The sequence below is a fragment of the Anguilla anguilla genome, chromosome 2, assembly GCF_013347855.1.
Source record: "Anguilla anguilla isolate fAngAng1 chromosome 2, fAngAng1.pri, whole genome shotgun sequence".
Classification (NCBI taxonomy): Eukaryota; Metazoa; Chordata; class Actinopteri; order Anguilliformes; family Anguillidae; genus Anguilla; species Anguilla anguilla.
The window spans coordinates 34,822,095-34,843,453 of NC_049202.1; the positions used below are offsets into that span (position 1 = coordinate 34,822,095).

General features: G+C 39.8%; 3 protein-coding genes across 7 annotated transcripts in view; 1 reads left to right on the forward strand and 2 right to left on the reverse strand.

The window, feature by feature from the left end:
• wnk4a (WNK lysine deficient protein kinase 4a) overlaps positions 1–4,422 on the forward strand; it is a 58,026-nt gene extending 53,604 nt beyond the window's left edge. Inside the window, exons 18-20 of the mRNA XM_035405982.1 lie at positions 127–332; positions 674–768; positions 1,210–4,422. Of these exons, the coding sequence (XP_035261873.1) occupies positions 127–332; positions 674–768; positions 1,210–1,212 (304 nt within the window). The 3' untranslated portion in view covers positions 1,213–4,422. The remainder of the gene's footprint in view (positions 1–126; positions 333–673; positions 769–1,209) is intronic.
• A 32-nt stretch (positions 4,423–4,454) lies between these two features.
• On the reverse strand, positions 4,455–6,036 carry LOC118221175 (cytochrome c oxidase assembly factor 3 homolog, mitochondrial). The gene is made up of 2 exons (XM_035405983.1): positions 5,726–6,036; positions 4,455–5,176 (listed from the first exon to the last, which is right to left on the reverse strand). The coding sequence occupies exons 1-2, from the start codon at positions 5,922–5,924 to the stop codon at positions 5,073–5,075; spliced, it is 303 nt and encodes a 100-aa protein (XP_035261874.1). The 5' UTR covers positions 5,925–6,036; the 3' UTR covers positions 4,455–5,072.
• A 3,381-nt stretch (positions 6,037–9,417) lies between these two features.
• Positions 9,418–21,359, reverse strand: part of LOC118220743 (rho GTPase-activating protein 15-like) — a 41,701-nt gene continuing 29,759 nt past the window's right edge. For 2 of the 5 annotated variants that reach the window (XM_035404920.1, XM_035404924.1), the window contains 13 exons: positions 20,789–20,878; positions 20,507–20,569; positions 19,303–19,370; positions 18,953–19,040; positions 18,473–18,574; positions 18,121–18,219; positions 17,420–17,498; positions 15,443–15,568; positions 15,232–15,330; positions 14,030–14,107; positions 12,464–12,595; positions 12,200–12,305; positions 9,418–11,748 (listed from right to left, as the gene is read on the reverse strand). In XM_035404920.1, the coding sequence (XP_035260811.1) occupies positions 11,571–11,748; positions 12,200–12,305; positions 12,464–12,595; positions 14,030–14,107; positions 15,232–15,330; positions 15,443–15,568; positions 17,420–17,498; positions 18,121–18,219; positions 18,473–18,574; positions 18,953–19,040; positions 19,303–19,370; positions 20,507–20,569; positions 20,789–20,878 (1,308 nt within the window). In that variant the 3' untranslated portion in view covers positions 9,418–11,570. The remainder of the gene's footprint in view (positions 11,749–12,199; positions 12,306–12,463; positions 12,596–14,029; positions 14,108–15,231; positions 15,331–15,442; positions 15,569–17,419; positions 17,499–18,120; positions 18,220–18,472; positions 18,575–18,952; positions 19,041–19,302; positions 19,371–20,506; positions 20,570–20,788; positions 20,879–21,359) is intronic. The other 3 variants (XM_035404921.1, XM_035404923.1, XM_035404922.1) reach the window with 3 other exon arrangements.

Here is a 21,359-nt window from a genome sequence, read left to right on the forward strand (position 1 = left end):
GCTTCAAAATAATCATTTAATTGTGACTCATGTCCTCTGCTGTTGTAAGTCAGTAGCTTAACACGTTCCTTTCCAAACCCCCTTGGCTCTCTCTTCCCTCCGCCTCTCCTCCTCTCCTCGCCTCAGACACCTGTCGGAGGTGCAGTCCCTGCAGGCCAGCCAGAAGAAGGAGATCGAGGAGCTGTACGAGAAGATCGGGAAGGCGCCGCCGCCGGGCATCGTCTCCCCCGCCGCCATGCTGTCCAACCGACAGCGGCGCATGTCCAAAGGCGGGGGCTTCCCCCCCTCCCGACGCAACAGCCTGCAGAGATTGGAAATCTTGCCCCCTGCTGGTAAGACAGCGTCCGCCTGCTCCCTGCGACGGGCAGCACTGTAACAGAACATTCACGGGGTGACATAGCTCAGGAGGTAAAAGCGGTTGTCTGGCAGTCGGAGGGTTGCCGGTTCGATCCCTGCCCTGGGCGTGTCGAAGTGTCCCTGAGCAAGACACCTAACCCCTAACTGCTCTGGTGAATGAGAAGCATCAATTGTAAAGCGCTTTGGATAAAAGCGCTATATAAATGCAGTCCATTCAAATCGCTTCATGTGCGCATTCTCACTGACTGGGTGTTAGCCTACTTATGTCAGAACGTAAGGTACGGTATATGTATTTTTTGAACTCACCATCCCACAGGCATCATGAGGAAGAACTCGTTCAGCAGCAGCAGCAGTGGCTCCCAGGACCGGCCCAGCAAAGGGGTGACATTTGCAGCAGACTACAGCATAATGGTGAGGCTCTGAGACTTCTTGTCCCTACAAAGACCCTTTTTACTCTGAAAGATGTCTGTGTACAGCTTAAATGTGTATCACCTGGAGCTCAGTTGGGTTTTTAATCATAGTTGAGACAGTATAGATGGCCATAAAATTATATTAAATAGGAAATGTTAGACCGAATAGTATGTTTGATTGGTTTGTAATGGGCTGCTCATATTTAGAGATATGAGGGGGCTACAAATTCATTTAGAAAATTATAAGATGATGATCTAGAAAAATGTATCAAGTAAAATACAAAATGATGGCATACTATAATATGGCACGTGATGGCTTCAACAGTTCATGTGGTCACATTTGAAAATGAGCACTTTTCAGACGTGTTGCCACGTAACCATTTGGAGGTTCTAGCTTCATCTAGCTTCAGATGGCTTCATCTCCTGTCTCTGCCTCTCCCAGTGAGACTCCCCTCTAGGGAGCGTCTCTCTCTGGCCTACCTCATTCGAAGCCTGACTGCCCCGCTGGAGGAAGTGACATCACAGACAGTCCCGTCATCCAGCCCCCCCCCCCCCCCCTTCCCCCAGACGAGGAGAGGACAGCGGGCTTCCCGTTAACGGGACGGGAGCCTCCCCGCGTGTCACGCAGCCGAGGGGACCCGGGGACAGCTGCCGCTCCTTCAGACCCCGCCCCCTCCTTAGAGAAACGCTGCCGACTCCTCGCAGGGCGCCAGACGCTCGCGGCTTTCCTTCGGCCGCAGCGGTCGAAAAAATTCCAAAGTCCTTCTGTGAAAGAAACTGACCCTTGAGTGGGGATACGCTTCCTGTCACGCCCTTGTGAATACAACGTCTGCCGCTTTCCGCTCACACTAGTTTGGTGTCCCTGCCCAGATTTCTGCCAGGACACACCCCATGCGCTGGTACCACTGCTTGATGATATCTGAGGAAGGTAGTGGTTGGAGAAGTGTTTTCTAGAGTGCTAGAGCTGCTGCTGTAATTCAGGACAGGGACGTGAGAAAAGCTCTTGGATTCTCCCTGTGACAGCTATACTGTGCTTATCTCTCAGATGCCTGGTTCTTTTTGCACTTGAGTGAGTCTGGCGGATTCGTTCGCAACACTCCCCAGCTGATGATGCACAGCACTGTCCTCCACAGAGATCTGCTGTTTGGATGTCATTTGTCTCCACACTCCTGCTTGCTTTCCAGCACTGTAGCAATGCAGGGAAAGCGGTAATCTTCTCCTGAGCCAATCAAGAAATATTCTTGCTTGAGCAGTACAGGCCTTTTATTCTGTAAGAAATTAAATTATTTGACTATGTTACCTGAAATAAACAGAATACCAGAATATGTATTACGGAACGTTTGAGTAAAAATATATCTAATGTCATGTTAATTGTTCAAGCAATTGCTTGAAGGACTTTTTGCTGACTTCAATCAAAATCTGTGATTTTCTTACGCTGACACACAAGGTGAGATTCTACCACCCATGGCTGAGACACTGTGCTCCAGAACTAAATCTCTTCCAAATTCTGACATCTAATCCTGACGATTAGTATTATTTTAAAATTATTATTAGTGCTGTCACTGTTAATAGTAATGTAGAGCTTATGTAGAGCTTGTACATAAATATGTAACGAACATCAAAAATGATCAAAATGGTAAAGGAGAAACAAATATAGTAAAATAGTTCCACTAATGCATTGTGCTATCTATTCACAAATTGTAGCAAAGTAGTTCTTAAAATATGAAGGTTACATCAGCTGGCTTGCACTTTGAAAGTATTTACATACTGTATATAGACAGAATCACACTTGGTAGTATTTTTAGTTTTGATTGAATCATGATAGATACTCTCTTCATTCCCTTAAATGTGCAGTCTGTCCTCTTGTGTTTATGTATACTTTATTCTTTAGTCTTGAATTTTGAGTGATTCTGTTCGTAAGCTTGGCATATTTTAAACTCTCCATCATGCATGTGTGGTTAATATTTGATATATAATGTACAGGGTACCAAATTATATATTTTGAATGCAAATTGCCTTTGTCAAAACACTGCAAGACCTAAGACATTTACATAGCTCACAATTTCATATATCAGCACTGCACACAAGAAACAACAGCCACATCTCACAAATGCGAAAACAATCTGTGCGTGATGAACACAGACAATATTCCAACTGCACTGTTAAAATGCAGTTTGGCAAATCAGATTGTTTCAGTATGTATCATTATGGCATACATAGCAGATATAGCTATAGCAAGTTTAGAATTTCCATGAGGGATGGTAGATATTTTAAGGTTGGCTCTTGATTTTTCCCCCCATCTTACTGCCAGATACAATTAAATACAACAAAAATATTTTACAGTCTGAGAAAATTTAGGAGCCTGAATTTTAAACACTTATTTCTTAAAGACATTCGGTAAACACTGTACTTGGATGAGGCAAAACTAAGCTGTGACCCTCATCAGGACAAAGTGTTTCAAATATCAGTACAGAACCGTAATGCCTGGAGTGGACACACTTTAGGTTAACTTTGCGCTTTAGATTCAATTCTGTAGCATTGGTCTCACACCAAAGCCGATGACTTGCACAAGCCATGCAGACTGGTTCAAAATAGGTCCTAACACAGTCAAAGAAAACGTGGGAAGAAGTCTTCTTGAAATCCTTACCTCGACACTTAAAGTGTTCCCATATTGCCTTAGACATGAATAACTGTGAATGTGATCCCAAATTCGAGAAAGCCCCAATGCACGTTACTGAAGAGCATCTAAAATCTGAACTGACCGTTGAAATGGCTAGTGTGCTCTCCACGGTGGCAATCAGACAATAAAGAGTAAAGTGGAAAATAAAGCAGAATGGTACACAAACAAGACACTCCACAATGTGAGTGCCTGTCAAGGCGTTTCTGTTCATGTTCTTTCCACTCCATCTGTCCATGCTGCTTGAAATGACACAGCTATTAAAATACAGTGTACGTTGGTTGTTGGTTGGTCACACAAGCATGGACGTCTGGGAGCACTGTTAACTGAATACTGTTACCCGAAGCACAGTGGGGGTCTGCACCAAAGTTTACTAACAATTTTGTTGTACGTTTCTAAAAAAAAAAAAGTCATTATTTGTTCATGCAAAGCATTTGCCTGCAATATTGTTGTAACATAGTCTATCAAAATATGGAAATTAAAGTTTAAGCGTTTCATAGTTGAGGCATTGCACTTTATTGGCTGTTTTGTCTATCTCGATGCAGGAGGCAGGGAGTTAATTGTAAATAGTGATGTAACTGTAAAGTGGATACAGACTCCTTAATCAGTAATCAGTCTGTGTGCCTATATTCATAAACATTCTTGAATATATTTGTTGCAAAAAAAAAAAAAATCAAAGCTGTGAATGCATAACTATTGCCTTACAGTATGCATACTGGCAAAGAATGTAGGAAATGTGGAGTATTAGAGATTGTATTTAAAGAAGCAAACCACAAAACTATATTTAGAAATAGAAATGTGATGATCAACTTTAATTTGTGAATGTATGATTTTGCCAGTTTTGTTGCTAGGAAACACAAAGCTGTTGTACTGCCATGCTGTATCTGTGCCTTTTCTTTTTTACCCTCTTAAATTTGATTTATATGGTCTCCTCAATCATATTTGTAAATACAGGTAATAAAATTTTAAATATAACAGCATTTTGACTTGTGTGTGCTACATTTGTGATGAAATTACTTTTTTAATCCATTTATTTGAAAAAGCCATTTAACATTTTTTTTTACAACATTAATATATTACACATTGTTATAACGGGTACCATTTTCCTACACCAGATAGATAATTTGATTGGTTCAATTAAAAGCCAAATCAAAGCAACCAACTTAGGAGTTCTTGAACTTGCTTTCCATTTCATGACATTTACATTACTTTTCAACTGGAACCTTCCTTACCATGTGTATCCCACTTATTTAAGAGACAATTTCAATTATTCTGTATTATGGACCTTGATTAAAGCAAAAAAAAAAAATCTTAAATTTACACAGTGAATGTAGTAGTACGCTCATGTGAGGGAGAGCTGGATTTTCAGGAGGAGACTATTTTGTTGTCCATCGACGTTCTGTTCTTCCATCTAACCAGAATCCACATTACATTTTAGGTCACTAAAATAACCATGTATTCACGAATGATTGGGATAATGAAAAGCCATGTAGTCGTCTCCTAATTATGTGGTAATATGGCGTCCTTTCTTGCAGGGGCAGAGTGAGTCGCTCGCACCACTCATTTCAGCATCAGTTCATTTCTCTCAGTGCAATAATTTAAACGGCAAGCAGTCCATATGAAGTCAGTCAGTTAGCTGCGGTTTTCGGCGCCCTTGTCCTTGCGACTTTGGCCTCTTCATCCAGCTCATCCATGATCCTCTCCTGCGACACCGAATAAAATGTGTAGCCATCTGAGCGCAGAGGACAGTCAAGGCCAACATCAACCTTTCAGCGGTAGCGACCGGATGTACATTGCCAAATTACAAGTAACATTAACTTACAATATTATTACAAAAGATAAAAAAATAAAAACAGCCAAACATGCTGTCTGACGAAAGTGATAAGCTAGTCAGACAGTAATATTAGGTAGCCAGCTAACATTAACTAGCGAAGTTTTTTGGTTTAGCTTGCTAAGCTAACGTTACTTAACTTGATATGGTGGCTACAATGACACGCAATACCTAGTGTACGTACCAAACAAACAAGTGTTTACCTGAATTAATTTGTCTAAGTTAGTGTCTTTGTAAAATAAACCAAATTAATATGACAAGGTTTTTTCCCACGGACTGTCAACCACTTGACATGCTGCTCAGCGCAGAGGCAGTTAGGTAGCTAGCCACACGATGCTCCCTAGCTACATGGAACTTAAGAGAAATGCAGTTCACGTGTGATTTAGATAGCTAGGTGATTTGAAGCTGTTAGTGTTATGAAATTGTATGATATGAACTTCAGAAGGATACAAATTCCCATCACAAGGGCCCCAATAGCCAGGCCCGTAACGACATTGCGGCTTCTTAGTTTCAGTGCGTTCTTCTTCCACCGCTCAAGTTCCACCTTCCGGATGAACTGGATTTGTTCCGCGGTCAGCGGCTCCTTCGCCGGATCAATTCTCTTCGCGAATTCTGCGTCTGGTTCTCCTTTTAGCCCCTTGTCCGCCATTCTTGTTACGTGCGAGTAGCCACCTAGCTAGCGCTGAAACTACGACAACCTATCAGAACCACGCATGGACATTTCTGTGGAACCAGTTATGTGAGTTGTTAGTACGCATGCGCTCTAAATTTAAAGGGCAACTATTGAGCCGATTTCCAGTGACACGATTGAGGCATTTAAGGTCATACTGTCTTTACTCTCTAGTCTCCAGTGTACATATAGAATAGACAACTGCCCTAATAGAGTAAGTGGACATAACTACGAACATACATACATACATACCCATGAACACTACTAGGGAGACTAATTAATGTGAAGACAAATTAAACGTGCATCCTCAAAACTGGCAAAATAGTAAACCTACACTTTCTAAAACCTCCCCTGTAAAACATGTATCCTGCTCTTCATTATCTTCCCCTGTATCAACTCTACTCCAGCCTCATCACCACTCATAGTTACGGCTTGGTGGGGCGGCATGCCACATACCTGTACAGCACAGAGAGTTCGGCACTTCTCAGGGTCCCCAACAGAAATAACCTGAATGACCACAGACACTCAGCCCTTAAAAACATTAATTTCTGTACCTTCTGGCCCTATTTCAACAGACAGAATTCACAACTCACACAATAAAGGCCCAAATAAAGTGGATTTAGCTTTTTTTCCTTCTTCTTCTTGATCTTGCCTGATTACATCATCATAAATGCTCCAAGCCCACGAAGAATACATCTCCCCATTGGACATTTACGTATATATATCCGCCAATAAAAACATTGGATACACAAACAAATATAAAAGTGCATACGTTTAAAAGAACAAAACTTTGCAGCTCTCACGACTACTTAACTCATAACTCACTGGGTAGTATGTTTTCCTTTGGATGAGTCACAGATCCGGGTTCAAGTCCCCCCTTGGACTCACGCGAACCTCTAAGTAAGTACACTGGATTGCTGGTTAACTACAAATAAAACACTTAAAATATTGCTTTTAGATCTGTGAAATGTTATGTATATCCTCCACCAACATACAGACAATTAGTAGGTCTATCGTGTACCATAGCCCATTAGAAACACGTACATTTATTTGTGACTTACACTTCCAAAATATGACTTACACTTTCTTTTATTTGTCATTCATGATCAAGGAAAATTATTGAATGTCTATGTGTTTCTTTCAGCTAGAATGTGTGTTTGAGTGCATTAATGTGCATATCTGTCTTTCATAGCCTATATTGATATGAATTGCTATTATCACTTACTCATAACAAGCATGGTATCTGATGAAAAACACGTTTTCAACATACAAAAATGCCAAATTACTCACTCATTCAAAGCACTGCCTATTAATCTAGGCCTGCCATTAAAAGTATTGATATCAAAATTGCACCAAGTTACATGAAACAATATTGGCTATCTTAGCTCACACAAATTAAAGAAGCTGTATTCCAAAGGAATGCTACCCAATGTTTCCTACATTGTTTCAAGTAACTTGGCCCTGTGTGTAAAAGCATAGAGCACATTAATGGGCCAAACATATGTGTGGACAGGTTTGTAAGATTCAGCATATTTATTTAATAGGCCTCAATATGTCTAATTTTTATCTGTATTTTTTTATCTTATGTATTTACATGCTGCTAGGGAAATGTCCCCATGGGGATAATGAAGTATTGCATATATGTGTGTATATATGTATCAGACCTAGGTCATATAAAAATACATTTTTGTATTTGTATTTGAAAATGTAGTTAAATACATATTTGAAGTATTTTCAAATACATTTACACATGAAATGATTTTAATGGAAAAACAAATACTTTCCCTAATAGTATTTAAAAAATACATTCCTTTAAATAAATACTTTCCTGGGAAACCATATACTTTCTCAAAATACATGAAAATACAAATAGAATTTTAAAATATTTTGAAATATTTCAGCATAGACAACAGAAATGACTGAGCCAGCAACAATGTAGGCTTCATACAGAAGGGGGTATCCCAGGGTTCTTTGTACAATCTTTGTGAGTCGCTCTCAATTTGATGTCAGCAAATTATAGTACTGAGGGCACTCTAGGGCAACTACGAGGGGCCAGGGGTTGAATTTGGATTATGGGCAAGAGTAGCACCTCTAACATACAGTGGCCTAAATGCTCGTACATGTCTTTACATGGGGGGAATGGAAACCTCAGACTTCTTGATAAGCTACTTGCCAGTATATTTGTACCCATGCAATCTTTTTTAAGTTAGTGGCCTTTCACTGTATTTCTGCTTTTTTTCTGCTGTCAGAGCATTCAACAGCCATATGTACAGTTCCATCTTTTGCATTTTGTAAGGTTAGGCACTGATAAAATAGAATTCAGCCATATTGCATATTCACTACCAATTAACAATGGAAATTGGTACAATTGGACTATGGCTGTCAGCAGTCACTCTACACGTTCTCATCAAAATATTGTCCTATAATTAGACAAAATGCTCAACTTACAGAGCTGATAGGTTCCTGCATATTCAATGCTTTTCAAGTATTTCAAAAGCTTGGTGCAATTTCGCATGTTGCACCACTGGCCTTATGTTGTGAAAGTATTTTCAAATAATTCATTAAATCAAATACATTTTGTAATTTAAATACTCTGTATTTGTAAATGCTGTATCTCAAATAATTAAAAAAAAGTAATTAAAATACTTCAAATATGTATTTGACCCAAGTCTGGTATGTATGTACAGTATTTATTTTACAATCAGTATTTATTTTAAGTTACAAATTTACAATGACTTGTACATTTTGTAAAATGAACATGACAAACAATATCCTTTCGTTAGGTACAGCAGTTTCATACATTCATTTAAATATCTTGCATGAGGCAATTTTTGTTATTCAACAATTTATTGCCACACAAAGTTTGAATGATGACACTGTCTTCAGATGGTAAGATTAAAAAACACAGGGCCAAGTTGCTTGAAACATTTTAAGAAACATTGAGTAGCATTGCTTTGAATGCAGCTTGTTTAATTTGTGTGAGCTAAGATAGCCAATATTGTTTCATTTAACTTGGCGCAATTTTGATATCAATACTTTTAATGGCAGGCCTAGGTTAATAGACAGTGCTTTGTATGTGTGAGTAACTTGGCATTTTTGTACGTTGAAAACATGTTTTACATCAGATATAAAATATACTCCAGCCAGACCTCTCCAGGTAGCATCCCCCCTTCAGCTGGCTTTCCCAACCCTTTGGGCTACAAGCAGCCATTCACCCCCAGCTCTTCTGTGCCCTCATCCCGGGATTTCTCAGCTTTGCATTTCGCAGGTATACGATATTTGTCTAACTGTGCTTTGTCTAAAATTCTTAGTAACTACTATAATGCTCCAAGTAACAGGCTGCAGAAAGGTAATGCTAATGAAACAATGACAACAAGGATCACTTGTGATGAACAAGGCTGTTTAAAATACAAAATACAGGTAATTAGGGTTCCAGGCATGCGGTACTGGAACCCAAATGTTTCTCCAGTAATTCTTTCTTTCTTTCTTTCTTTCTTTTTTTCTTTCTTTCCATATTTGGCAGGTGGGCTGCTATGTCCCCCTACTCAGGGAAGGTATCGTACATGTATTTGCCAGATGGTGGTGCTATAATGCATATATTTGCATTTTTGTCCATAACTTTCATACCGCAAGTCCAACTACATACATACATTTGGGTGTTCCAGATCTACAACTTTGTCATTGGGACTACCCATGTCCTCCATCTTGATTTACCTCCATTTTGTTTTATATGCAAAACAGTTTATTTTCTATTTTTTCTCTATTTTTCATTGGTCCTTTTTCTCTCTTTTTTATTGGTCCTGTTTGCACTGAAGTTGGAATACAACTTCAGCATAACATACTATAAACAAAACAGAAACCAGAAAAATCCTGTCAAACTACATATTTGGACAGAATTGATTGGCAGTTACTTTTATCATTGTGAAACGTGGTAGATATGTTAACTTAAGGGATTTAACTTATATACTGACATTTCAGTATGGAAAACGAGGAGTCAATGTGACTGAAAGGAAGAGTCACATTGCAGAAACTGTATTTTACAGTACTGTGAAAGTGTACACTTGGCTGCTGAAAGTAAACAACTAGTGAAATAAATATAGACACAAAAGTAAATGGTAATGAGTTCAACTTATACCTGGTTGTATCAATTTAAATACACAAAATCTGGTACTAAATAATTCACAAATTAATCCAGAGCTCGGCTCGTAAATAAAAGTAACACATATATACACATGAGCACTGGTTTAAATAATTCAGCATGCTAGAAGAGATTAATTGACAATTTGATGATAAAATCACTTGGAAAGCAATATAAAGGTCCAGTGACTTTCTGTTCAAATTAAGTTATTTTATTAAAATGAAAAATTGTGCATTCTTTGTCATTTACAAACTAAATTGTGCTCTTTTATGTGCAATAGCAAAACCCATACATAAAATTCCAATCTTTACACATGCTTACAGTATGGACATTTTGGTCTCTCCTTCTTTCCATTAAAAAATTAATGCTAACAAAGTAATAAAAAAACTGTACAGCTATATTTTTCTCTTCCTTAATATTTCCTCAGCATGTTATGCATGGACCATATCTTACAACCTTGCCAATAACAGGCATAGCCTTATTACTGTACGTTCTCACCTCTGAAGTTGAATGCAACACTGCAAGAAAGTCCTTCTCTTTCACATGGCTATGTTGGTATTATTATTTGTACATCCCTTTCTATATTACATTTGCTAAATTTTCAATTGAAAAAAAACTTGAATACCATTACATAATATCGGCATTATACACATCCTCTTAGCTGTACAGAACCTATACAGAAGCCTTAAATCCAGACATCATTAATTTTTTGTAATGCTTGGTTATGCAAAAATTACATAACTCAAAGCACTCTTAAAAAAAGAGAACATCAAGAAAAGTTGAATAATGGAAAGGTTATTTAAGAAGCTGTGAGAATCACCAGTCACATTTCATCTGCCATTAGTAAGGTGGCTCTATCCCAAAATGGGAGTTAAAAATGGATTTATGTAATTTATGACTAATGGTTCGTTACATGTATAGCCACATAAGTCTCTCAAACTAACGTTCATGGTGACAATGCGGCCATTCTTTTTGCATTGTAATCAGAATTGCACAGCACAAGCAGGTTTAGAACGGGGTTAAGGGTTAGTCTGGATACAACAAATGATGATTGTGCAGTGAAGTGTGGTGAAAGTTGTGTGGCGAGAGCAGAGTGGTATGGAAGACATTTATTACAATGGAATGGTCTTTTAATTCAGCAAAAATCCCACCTCTCTGATGTGAAAGGTATATATGAGACAGTTACAAATGGAATGAATAGACTGTTTTCATCCACACAACATTGTTTGCATGTACTTTTGAAATTTGTGAAGCTCATTCCTTCCCCCGAAACAAGGGTGAGTTAGGGGCTGCAGGAATTGACTGTACTGCTCACAATGGTAGGACATTGAGTCTAAAACTAAAATGAAAGGTGAACGTTTCGTATGGAAGAGGCCAAGTGTCACTTTTGCCTTACCACACAGTCTGTGAAACTAGCTGTGGTGCATGGTGTTTGATTTGTTCTGACGGTCAGTTTAGCTTGTGCACTCTAGTGAAAGGCTGATCAATCAACTGCCATGGAATATCCTCTCATACTCGGTGAGGATGAACTCGACGATCTGGTTCTGGAAGACCATGTGCATGGTCATGTTGCCGGATTCCATCTCAGGCCGTAGCAACGTGGGGCCGAAGACGATGGCTACGTTCTGCACCGACATGCGATTGATATCCCCACACGCGATCACCCTAAGGGAAGAGACAGGAGGTGCATGAGAGTCAGAATCAGCAACAATAAGTAAGCAACTGGCTGTAGGGTATGATTAACAAAGGAGTGGCTTATCAAACCACATCCAAACAGGCTTTGGGTAAGTGAATGGGGATACTTTCACATTAGTCTCAGAGGAGCGTTTAAATGGTTTTGCACAGCTTTAAGACCCGTGTCTAGTACTGCACTCCTTTTTGATTCCATATTTATACTGTCTCTCAGTTTAGAAAGTCCAATAGTATTTGTAAGTCTGTCCCTTTTCTGTAATGTCTGCCTTGCTGACTCTGGGAGAATACAGATGGTTGTGTGTCCATCATGTACAACCAGAGGTTCTTGTGTGAGATTTGGGATGACACTCAATACAAAACTGCAACTTTCCATGTTGAGTGATTGTAACTGCACCGTATACCACAGAATGGAAGCACAACTGACTTGCGCAAATGTCTGAAGAGGAGCTCCATGGTGTCATGGTTGGGCTGAGGGAACGTCTTTATCAGCTTACGCATTTGAGTCACCTTCACAGTTTTATCAGGGATTTCTAGGGAAAGAAGAAAATCGACCGATATGAAAGTCATGATCATGACCTGTGACCTCCTGTGGTACTAGCCAGTCAAAAATCTAGCTAGTTTCTGCACAGGTCATATGGCAGTGAGAGGAGCTCAGGTGAGCAGTGATGACGACGTGGGGATGACTCACTGATGGCTGCAAGGAAGCTGTTGAAGTGGTTGTAGGGGAAGAGCGGCTCGGGAAGCTCTCGGAAGAAGAGCTTGAGAGCTCCGGTGATGACGTGAATGTCCTCCCACTGTCCGTCCTCCAGGTCCAGCTCATCTGAGGGACAAGACACTCGTGAATAAACGAGTGGGTGATTTAGACGCTGTGCAGTGATGCAATTACCGCCCTATGTCACCTTACTTAAAGACCCATTACAATCACTTTTTAACTTGAAGTGCAAACAAATAGCGCCAGAAACACTTCAGTCATGCTAATAAAAGAGGACTAGATAGGTGCTTCACATCCAGAACAGTCCAAAGTACATACAGAAGGATGCTTATCCGGTTAAGTTTAATATGCTAATGTCTGGGGAGCTAGCTATCCAGGTTACAAGCTATTGTTATTTGGCAGAGCTGGTGATAACAAGATATCCGATATCCAGATATTATTAGGTTTTATTACAGATTGTTGTTATGACAAGGCAATATATTTTGACAACTTGAGTTCCAATTACAGTTGGAAAAAACAAATGTGTTTCACTCTGGATGGCTATATTTTACTTTTAAATTTAAGATTTAGATCTTGAATTTCAACTTGCCCACGCAAAAGCTTATGCAACAAGTCATAATACTTGTACAGTCTCTATTGTACAGTCAGGAATGGTAAAGTGACAAGAGGCATGTTGAGGTATTTGTATGATGAGCAGGTTTTCCATCACCACTGAATGGTGGGGAAAACATCTTATATAAACCACGTTGTTACTGACATAGAAACAAGATCTTCAATCATTCTTTATTTAAAATATTACTCTTAAAACGTTTTTGACAGCACAGGGTATTTTAACAAAAGCGCAATACCGAAAATATACTCAATCAAACTCAAACTCAATCCTGCTAAACCAAAGATACATGACATTGTATTGGCACTAACTTCATAAATTATTAAATAATAAATTACATTTGGTGATTTTAGTGAGTAGTTTAACATCATTGCATTTAAATCAGTCTAGCATCAATTCAGTTCAATTCAGTCTTTATGAGTAGGGCTTAAAATATTTTTAACATATCCTCAGGGATGCAACTTGAATCAATGAATTTAAGGAAAAATGTACACCAAGTACATAAACATACTATAATATGTTGTTTATAAGTTTTGTTTTGGGCAGTATGATAATGTGAATTTCATTTAAGAAACTCAACTAATTATAAACTGCATTCCAGACACAAACTAATCAATTCCTGATTAAATGTGAAAATTAAACTTAAAAACAAACAAAATATATTTCCAAAAACACTTTGCTTCTACAGTATTTACATACTTGCAGAATAAAGAATTTATCAATAGTACTTGCAGTACTTCCTTAGTTAAACTGGAGGGGAGGCTTCAGAAATCATAGCTTATTCAATAAAATTAAAAGGCCAGCATTTGGTAGAACATTGTGGGGTTGTCAACAGGCAACAGTTCACAGATTACAGGCAGTGTCAGCAAAAACCAAGTGAAGTTCCGCTGGGAGGAGCTCTTAAAATTTGCTGAAGTGGGACACACCCTTACCCTGGTCTGCCTTGAAGCGTAGCCTCTGAATGACTGCGAGGTTCCCACTGACTCTGTAGATCCCATCAATATCCACACCTGTTTAACACAATTATGACACCATTTAATAAAAATGCACTTGCATATCCGCTATGGTTTAAAAAAAAATTTTTAATTATTTTTTGGATTTGGATCCTATCGTTTTTCTATTTTGGGGAGCGCAGATGAGTGCTCGCTGTCAGAGGTACCCCGTCTTTTCACTCGGCTGCACAGTCACTTCAGTGGGAGCGTTCCCTGCAGTCGCAGTTTGTGCAGCTGGATGGCAGGTGCCCAGCTCAGTGGAGAAAGCCATCGTTCACAAAGAGATGGCATCGACATCCACTGAATGCATTTGATAGCAGGCAGTGAGCTCCATAATGTTTGGGGGAAAAAGCCTTTTGGATATAACCACATGTGAACGGTTTGGTTACAAATCTAACATTGTGGCGTACAGACCCAAACATTATGGAGCTCACTGTATCTTACAAATACATTTAAATACAAAAGTACTAGGAAAATTGTGCTTGTTTGGTTGTTTTTTGTACTAATCATTTTTGTATTTCATATCAGACAACGGCTATGAGGAAAAATTCAGAATGTCTACATTTACTTCATTAGTGTTGCTATATTACAACAATGCCATTCAATTAGTCAAGTCTCCCAAAGTCAGGCATGACATGTGCAGACATAAATCGTGCCAACCAACCCAATGTTGGGGCTGGTTGGCACAAGTGCACAACATGAATTTAATCATTAGTCACCTAATTTTAGAAAACATTTGAGGACATTACATATATATTTATCTATAGCTGAGACCATAACCTTTCATTTGCTACTGGTTGCAATTTTCAGACATAAATTATGCCATAAATTATACGACAAAAAACCAAAAGTGTACCAACCAACCCTGGTCCCTCCTAATTACACTCTAGATCACATTTAGCTATAAACGTGTTTGTATGCCTACTTTGTAATGAAACATTTCATCTGCAACGCCTAGTTTGACAGTTTCATGAGCCAGGCGCAGGTACGCTGTACAAATTCATTTGCATAGAGAATAATTTATGCAAATGAGATGGGCACACCTACTGCCCCCAGCCCGGGAAGCATTTTAAAAAATTGTGTAGTAAGCAGAGCCAGGCTGAACCAATGAGTGCAATTACTCTTAGCATCAAGCTATGTACCTCTTCTCTCCACTGCTTTGATGCACTTCTCTACAAAGGTGGGGATGGTAGTTTTCTCCAGGGCACACAGTGCGGTCAGGTGACAACCAAACACATTGTCTGAGGAGAAGAACAATATACTGTTAGGGAGAGTCATGTGATGTAATAAGCGCATGCAGAGCTCTCTCATTGGAGGAGAGCAGACCACTCTGGAGTAGGGAGGCAGGCCTACCTCTGATGTAGCCCTTCTCCTTGACAGACTGCAGAGTGGGGCGCTTCTGGAGGAACTTGAGGAGCTTGGTGCGCACCTTCTTCTGGTCCATGTCTGTGCTGGCGCTGGACACGCTCGACCTGATGGCTGCGGGGGGAGGGGGGGGGGGCGGGAGGCAGAGAGGCTCGGGGGTGAGTAAACCTGGGAGCTATCTCTAGAGCACGACTAGAGGCTAGAGGCTCACTGTTACCGAATGGTTGGCCCTTTGACAATTGAGGTAAAAAAATAGGTTTTTAACATGCAACTGAAAATGTGAATATCTCCAGATCAGTGTCATAAAACACATGAATGAATGAATGACCCATTTTTTCTCGTTAACATAGACTGCTATTAAATGTTATTTTATTTGGTATTTATTTTTTCCAGTATTGTTTTATTTGTTCATTGGCTTTAACATGTTCTAAAATTAATTTACATAATAAACAAAAAAGGTATTTGTTCTCCACTGAGAATGTGAAACAATAGCCATACATAGTTACTTGTGGAAAGCTACAGTCCCCTCCAAAAGTATTGGAACAGCAAGGTCAATTCCTTTGTTTTTGCTATACACTGAATACATTTGGGGTTGAGATAAAAAGATGTACATGAGATGACAGATCCGAATTTCAGCTTTTATTTCCTGGTATTTACACCTAGATGTGTTAAACTACTTAGAACATAGCACCTGGAGGGGACTGTATGCAAAGAATATGTATGCACTAACCATCATATGCACAAATGCATATGGCATTCTATAAATAAATGCTATATAAATGCAGTCCATTATAAATAGAAGGTCAAAAATGAGTTGCCTGCCTATGTTGGTTATTTTAAAATAGCTCTGACGTAGAGGGCTGTACAAGCACAGGAACAGTGTGGTGCACTTGCGGATAGCGTGCTTTTAGTCAAGTGACCAGCGAAGATCATTCCGGATGCGAGATGGCTGCGGTGCAGCCTAGTCACAGTTAACAAGTTTCTGATCTGCCAATCATCTACCAATCAAGCGACACCTTATGAGACTGCACTCAACACAATAATTTATTACGCTCCCTAAATTCCGTAAAACGGACACTGTGCATTAATCTGGGAGTACGAGTGAGCTGTTCTCTGAGTGAGGTAGCCGGGGATGACACACCATGCAAGTTTCATGCTGTGTCACTACCCCAGGACTTGGGAACGATTTAGTAAGTACACAGGGCTATCTGACATGCACTGAGGTTGCCTGACCATATCATACAAGCATTGCTTAAGGACACAAATCACCAATTGTCTCTTTAATATTGCCCCGCCATTTTATTCCACGTATGCTTCCATCAATTCTATAAGAGCTACCTGTGGTCAGAGGAAATAAACCATTCTTGTCACAGCTCAATAAGTTCCTCATGAACATGCCTGGTGTGTATTTTCAGCTTGTTGGTTTGTTATTCTGAATGTCTGTTTCTGCTTTTTTCTGAGATTCTATTGAAGAAAAGGCTTAGAGAACAAAGCTATTTCCTTGTTCCTACATCATTTAAATATAGTTCCATTTCATTGGCTGTTGGCAGAGAATGACGGCTGCCCACACAACCTAACACAGTAAACAATCTAAGGGGTTAAGCCAAGGCATAACGTGCAGTCATGCACGCACCTGAATTTCACTGAGAATCACACAACAATCATGGTGAAACACAGTCAAATGAACAAAGTCAAGGCTGAATCTGCGATATGTTTGCTAGGCATTAGGTCAATTCTTTAAACTTATATATTTTAAAAATGTGGTCATCTCATTGAACAAGATTTCACTTTTCAGGCCTATTATTGTTACTGATGGTCCAAACGGTCCCTGGTGCTGGTTTCAGTAGGAAAACAGTTCATTACACTTGCCTTATTGTATTCCTAATGGAAACTAATGGAGTCAAAGTGCTTAGAGACAGACCCAAGGCTGAATTATAGCAGGCCCATGCTGCTAGCGCTACTTACAGGTCCTCTTTTTGTCCTCAGAGCCCAGTGACTTTTCACTGCCCTCTCCATCCTCATCCTCAGAGTGGTGCTCCAGCTCCTGAGACAGATGGACAGGCCATGAGAGAAACCAATCACAGCCCTGAATGAGCAAAATAAACCAATAATAATAATAATAATAATAATAATAATAATAAATCTGGTAATAATGGTGATTATTATTATTATTATGATTATATTCTACTCTACCTTAACTACTACTATTACCAACATTATTGCCGCAACTATTCATTTTTAGCAGACACCCTAACACAAGGGTGACTTCCACTGTATGATAGTTACAGCAGGGTAGTGAACAAAATCAAGAATAGTTGCTTTTCAAAATCCATATCCATCATGTTACAATAAAGTCACAATTTTAAATGAAACTTTCAACTGGAGCCATTAAAGTGTGCCGTGTGAAACCCCTCATCTTCAGCACAAAAAGCCAGATATGGCACATTGTGCCGTTATGTCACGGCACATAATGGGCGACTTAGATTAACTGGCCTTGCCATTGAGTATTTAACAAGTGATAAAAGTGAATGGTACAGAAATAGCAGTCAGTATCTGTGCCAAAACCTGTTCCACTGTCTATTGCATTGTTTAAGAAATAATGACATTCGCAAAGCTCCCGTCCAGGAACCACCCAGAAGGCCGCGTCCTTTGTTCCCATGACTCACCAGCTGTCGCACAGTGTCCGCAATCACTTTGTGCCAGTCGTGGATGATGCTCTCGGTGTCATACTGTATCAGGAATTCAGCGCCACTTCGTGTTTTCAACTGAAAACCGACAGAAAACACCAAGGGTCACCAACATTTGACAAGTCAAATGTAAGGGCACAATATAGGGAAAAATGATCTTAAAAACAACTGGTTCCCAGTGTAATGATGGGTTATTAAATCCAAATTTGCTCAGCTGGTGCCTTCGTTTGCAATGGATAAAAGAATGATGTGATACATGCAACCATGTCATTTGACATTTATGACTACATCTTTCCAGGGCCACACAATACAGAAAACAAGGGTCTCATACCTCTAGAACATTCTTCTTGCTGGATTTTTCTTTTGAGGCCCAGCCAATGACTGCTCCCCGTAGCTCCAATGAGACTTCTGGGACAATCTGATTTGTCTTGTTCTGTAGAGGTAAAGACTGTCTTCAAAAAGATTTTGACCATACACACATGTTGTTCTGTGAAAGGAAATGAGAAAGTCAAACTCATGCGCTTCTTTTAAGCAACATGCTTTTCACACCTTTTTTTTACAAATACACGCAGAGATGTGACTTGATAACTGTTGACAGGCCTTCAAGGCAAGGTGGTGGAGTCAGAGAGAGCACCATCCGGCTGAGTTAGCTCAGGAATGCAGAAATGCATTTCAAGGGAGTGATGCAATGCTTGAGAATGTCAGCCAGGTTAATCCAGTGAGGCAGATCCCCCACACTGCAAACAGCATAGTCAAGCATGCACCACCATGGTTATCTAGCACTTGTTTGTTGGGTGTGTTTGGTTCTTACCAAGGTTCCAGTCGGTGCTGACTTTGGATCTTTGTGAAATGTCAGAACTCCGCCATGGAGCACTGTCCACGACTGGGTCCAGTTTTTCCTATATAAACAATGCTCAGTTTATTAATAAAGAAAGAGTGGGTGTTTACTGTATAAGAAACATTTTTATCTAAAAGGAGCCGCTGAAATGCAGTCCTTCCAAATATATATGGAATATCATGAAGACGACATGCATTAGTTTGTCATCATGTGTTTTTTTTTTTTTTTGGTTAAACACGTCAGTTCAAGGATTTTCAGTTTCTACAGTAACAAAAATAGCTCTGTACCTTTAAGTAGCATTACCATTTGAATAGTTACATTACCTCACTCTTTTCCCATTCTCACAGATCTTCGTTTTGTTTAGGATTCCAGCTTTTTCCAAAGTCTGGGTCTGAAAGATAAACCAAGTGTTGGGAGATGGTTTCTAAGTAATCCACTTTATTTTTAGTTTAGCATGCACTGCGAAAAGAAATGAAGAAAATTATATAAATAAATAAAGAAAGCAGAGACTCCATGCACCTTCACACAGTTTCTCTGTTAATGTAACGCAGCCACACAAACAGGCAAGGCAATAGTTCATCTCAAAACAATTTGACTCAAGTGGATATAATTTATGCACAGTGCTTTTCTCAATGAAATCGCATTAAAATTACACTAGTAAAAAAAAAATTAAAAATCAAGATCAGAACATGCAAGAACTGCATGTTTTAGTTGGCTGGCTTATCTGGCATTTAAAAATGATCATAAACAGATATTGCAAGTTTATTTAACATAAAACGATTTGACATTTGTACATATAACAAACTATCAGCAGCCTGCTTCGTAAGTTTTCAGTTTTAGAACAAGGACTGTAATTTCCATAAGCAGACACAAGGGTGCAGTGTAGTGCATATTTCAGGAATTGAAACTGCTGCTCTCTGACTCATTTGTGTCTTGTTTATGATTGATTCTACAGTTTCAAAACAACAGCAATAAACTATGCATGGCATTAACACGCCATGGGACCTCACATTCTAAAGCTGCGGTCAAGTGAAAACGGAGGTGTTTGCAATAACAGGGGCAAGCTCAGCTATATTCTACTTCTCCTTTCTCTGTGCGTTGCGGTGGAGCGGTGTGACTGTAGGGTGCTGGGTTGGGAGTTGTCATATAACAGTCGGTTTAGTTGCTGCCCTGTGTGTGCAGTCTACCCCATGACTTGCATAGTCCTGTTTGTTCAGTTAAGCTCTTGTCCAGGACGTATCCTGAATAGCACTGCATAAATATAACATGTCAATTGCCTCTGTACATATTAAGAGAGGGTTAAAAACAATGAGCCGAAGAACAAGGAAGCCCCAAACCCTGAAAAGTACCAGGAGCCACAAACCATTGCAAGGTATGATCAGTTTCATCATGACTGGGTGACAATTTGGGTTAGTAAACAAGCGTGAGTTATTCGTAGCCATAGCATGAAGGCAAAATATAACAGCAAGAGGCCATATTTCCCCGGTACACTACACATCTATTAGACCCAAGGCCTTTAAGACCCACATTATGGTGCTGAGACTCTGAACTCTGATTGGAGGGGTTCCGGCGGTGTTTGAACGTATCAGCCTTTGAGGGAGAAACAAAAAAACAGAAACTCACAGCTGTGTCATTTTGCACTCTGGACTATTTCAGACACATGACAGGCCCAATTTCAGAGACATGATTGGCTCAATTTCAGACACATGACTTGCCCGATTTGACTTGCACATGATTGGCCAAAGTGAACATTTTTGTATCTGGCTCTGTGTGTACCTGCGTCCTACAGGATAGAAAAAAAGGACTTACGTGATGTTGCAGCTCGGGAGAGTTGCCCGAGCTGGAAGCATCGCTGCCGTAGTCAGAGAAGTTCCTCCTGTGAGTCGAGAGAAACCTCTGCTAAAAGGGAAATGCAGGAATTGTAACATCTTTAGCAAATGAAGAACAAAAGTGCTGAAAAAAGCCACTGAAGTGTAAGCAGAAACCGGCATAGCATTAAGACCTACACAGGAGTTTAAGCTGAGAGTCTATTTTGCATGTTACCCATGGATACCCGTTTGCATGTGTGACCTAATCAAAAAGTGACACAGGTGCTTCCCTCTCCTGTTCAGGAAATGGGCTCACTGGCCCTGGAGGTGAGAGGGGGCAACAGCGTGCAGCGAGGATCATGTGTTTCCCACAAGCCTCCACAACACTGAGCACTCTGGTCTACACTGGTTAATGCAGTGGTGTGGAACCTCCTGTGACGAATGAACACGGTGTTCACAGCGCAGTCACAGCTCAGACTCAACACCAGGCTCTCGATGCGACCTTCTTTTCTATGCTGGTGGTCACATGCACCAACATTTGCAAGGATGTTACTTTTAGAGGAAATTTGGGG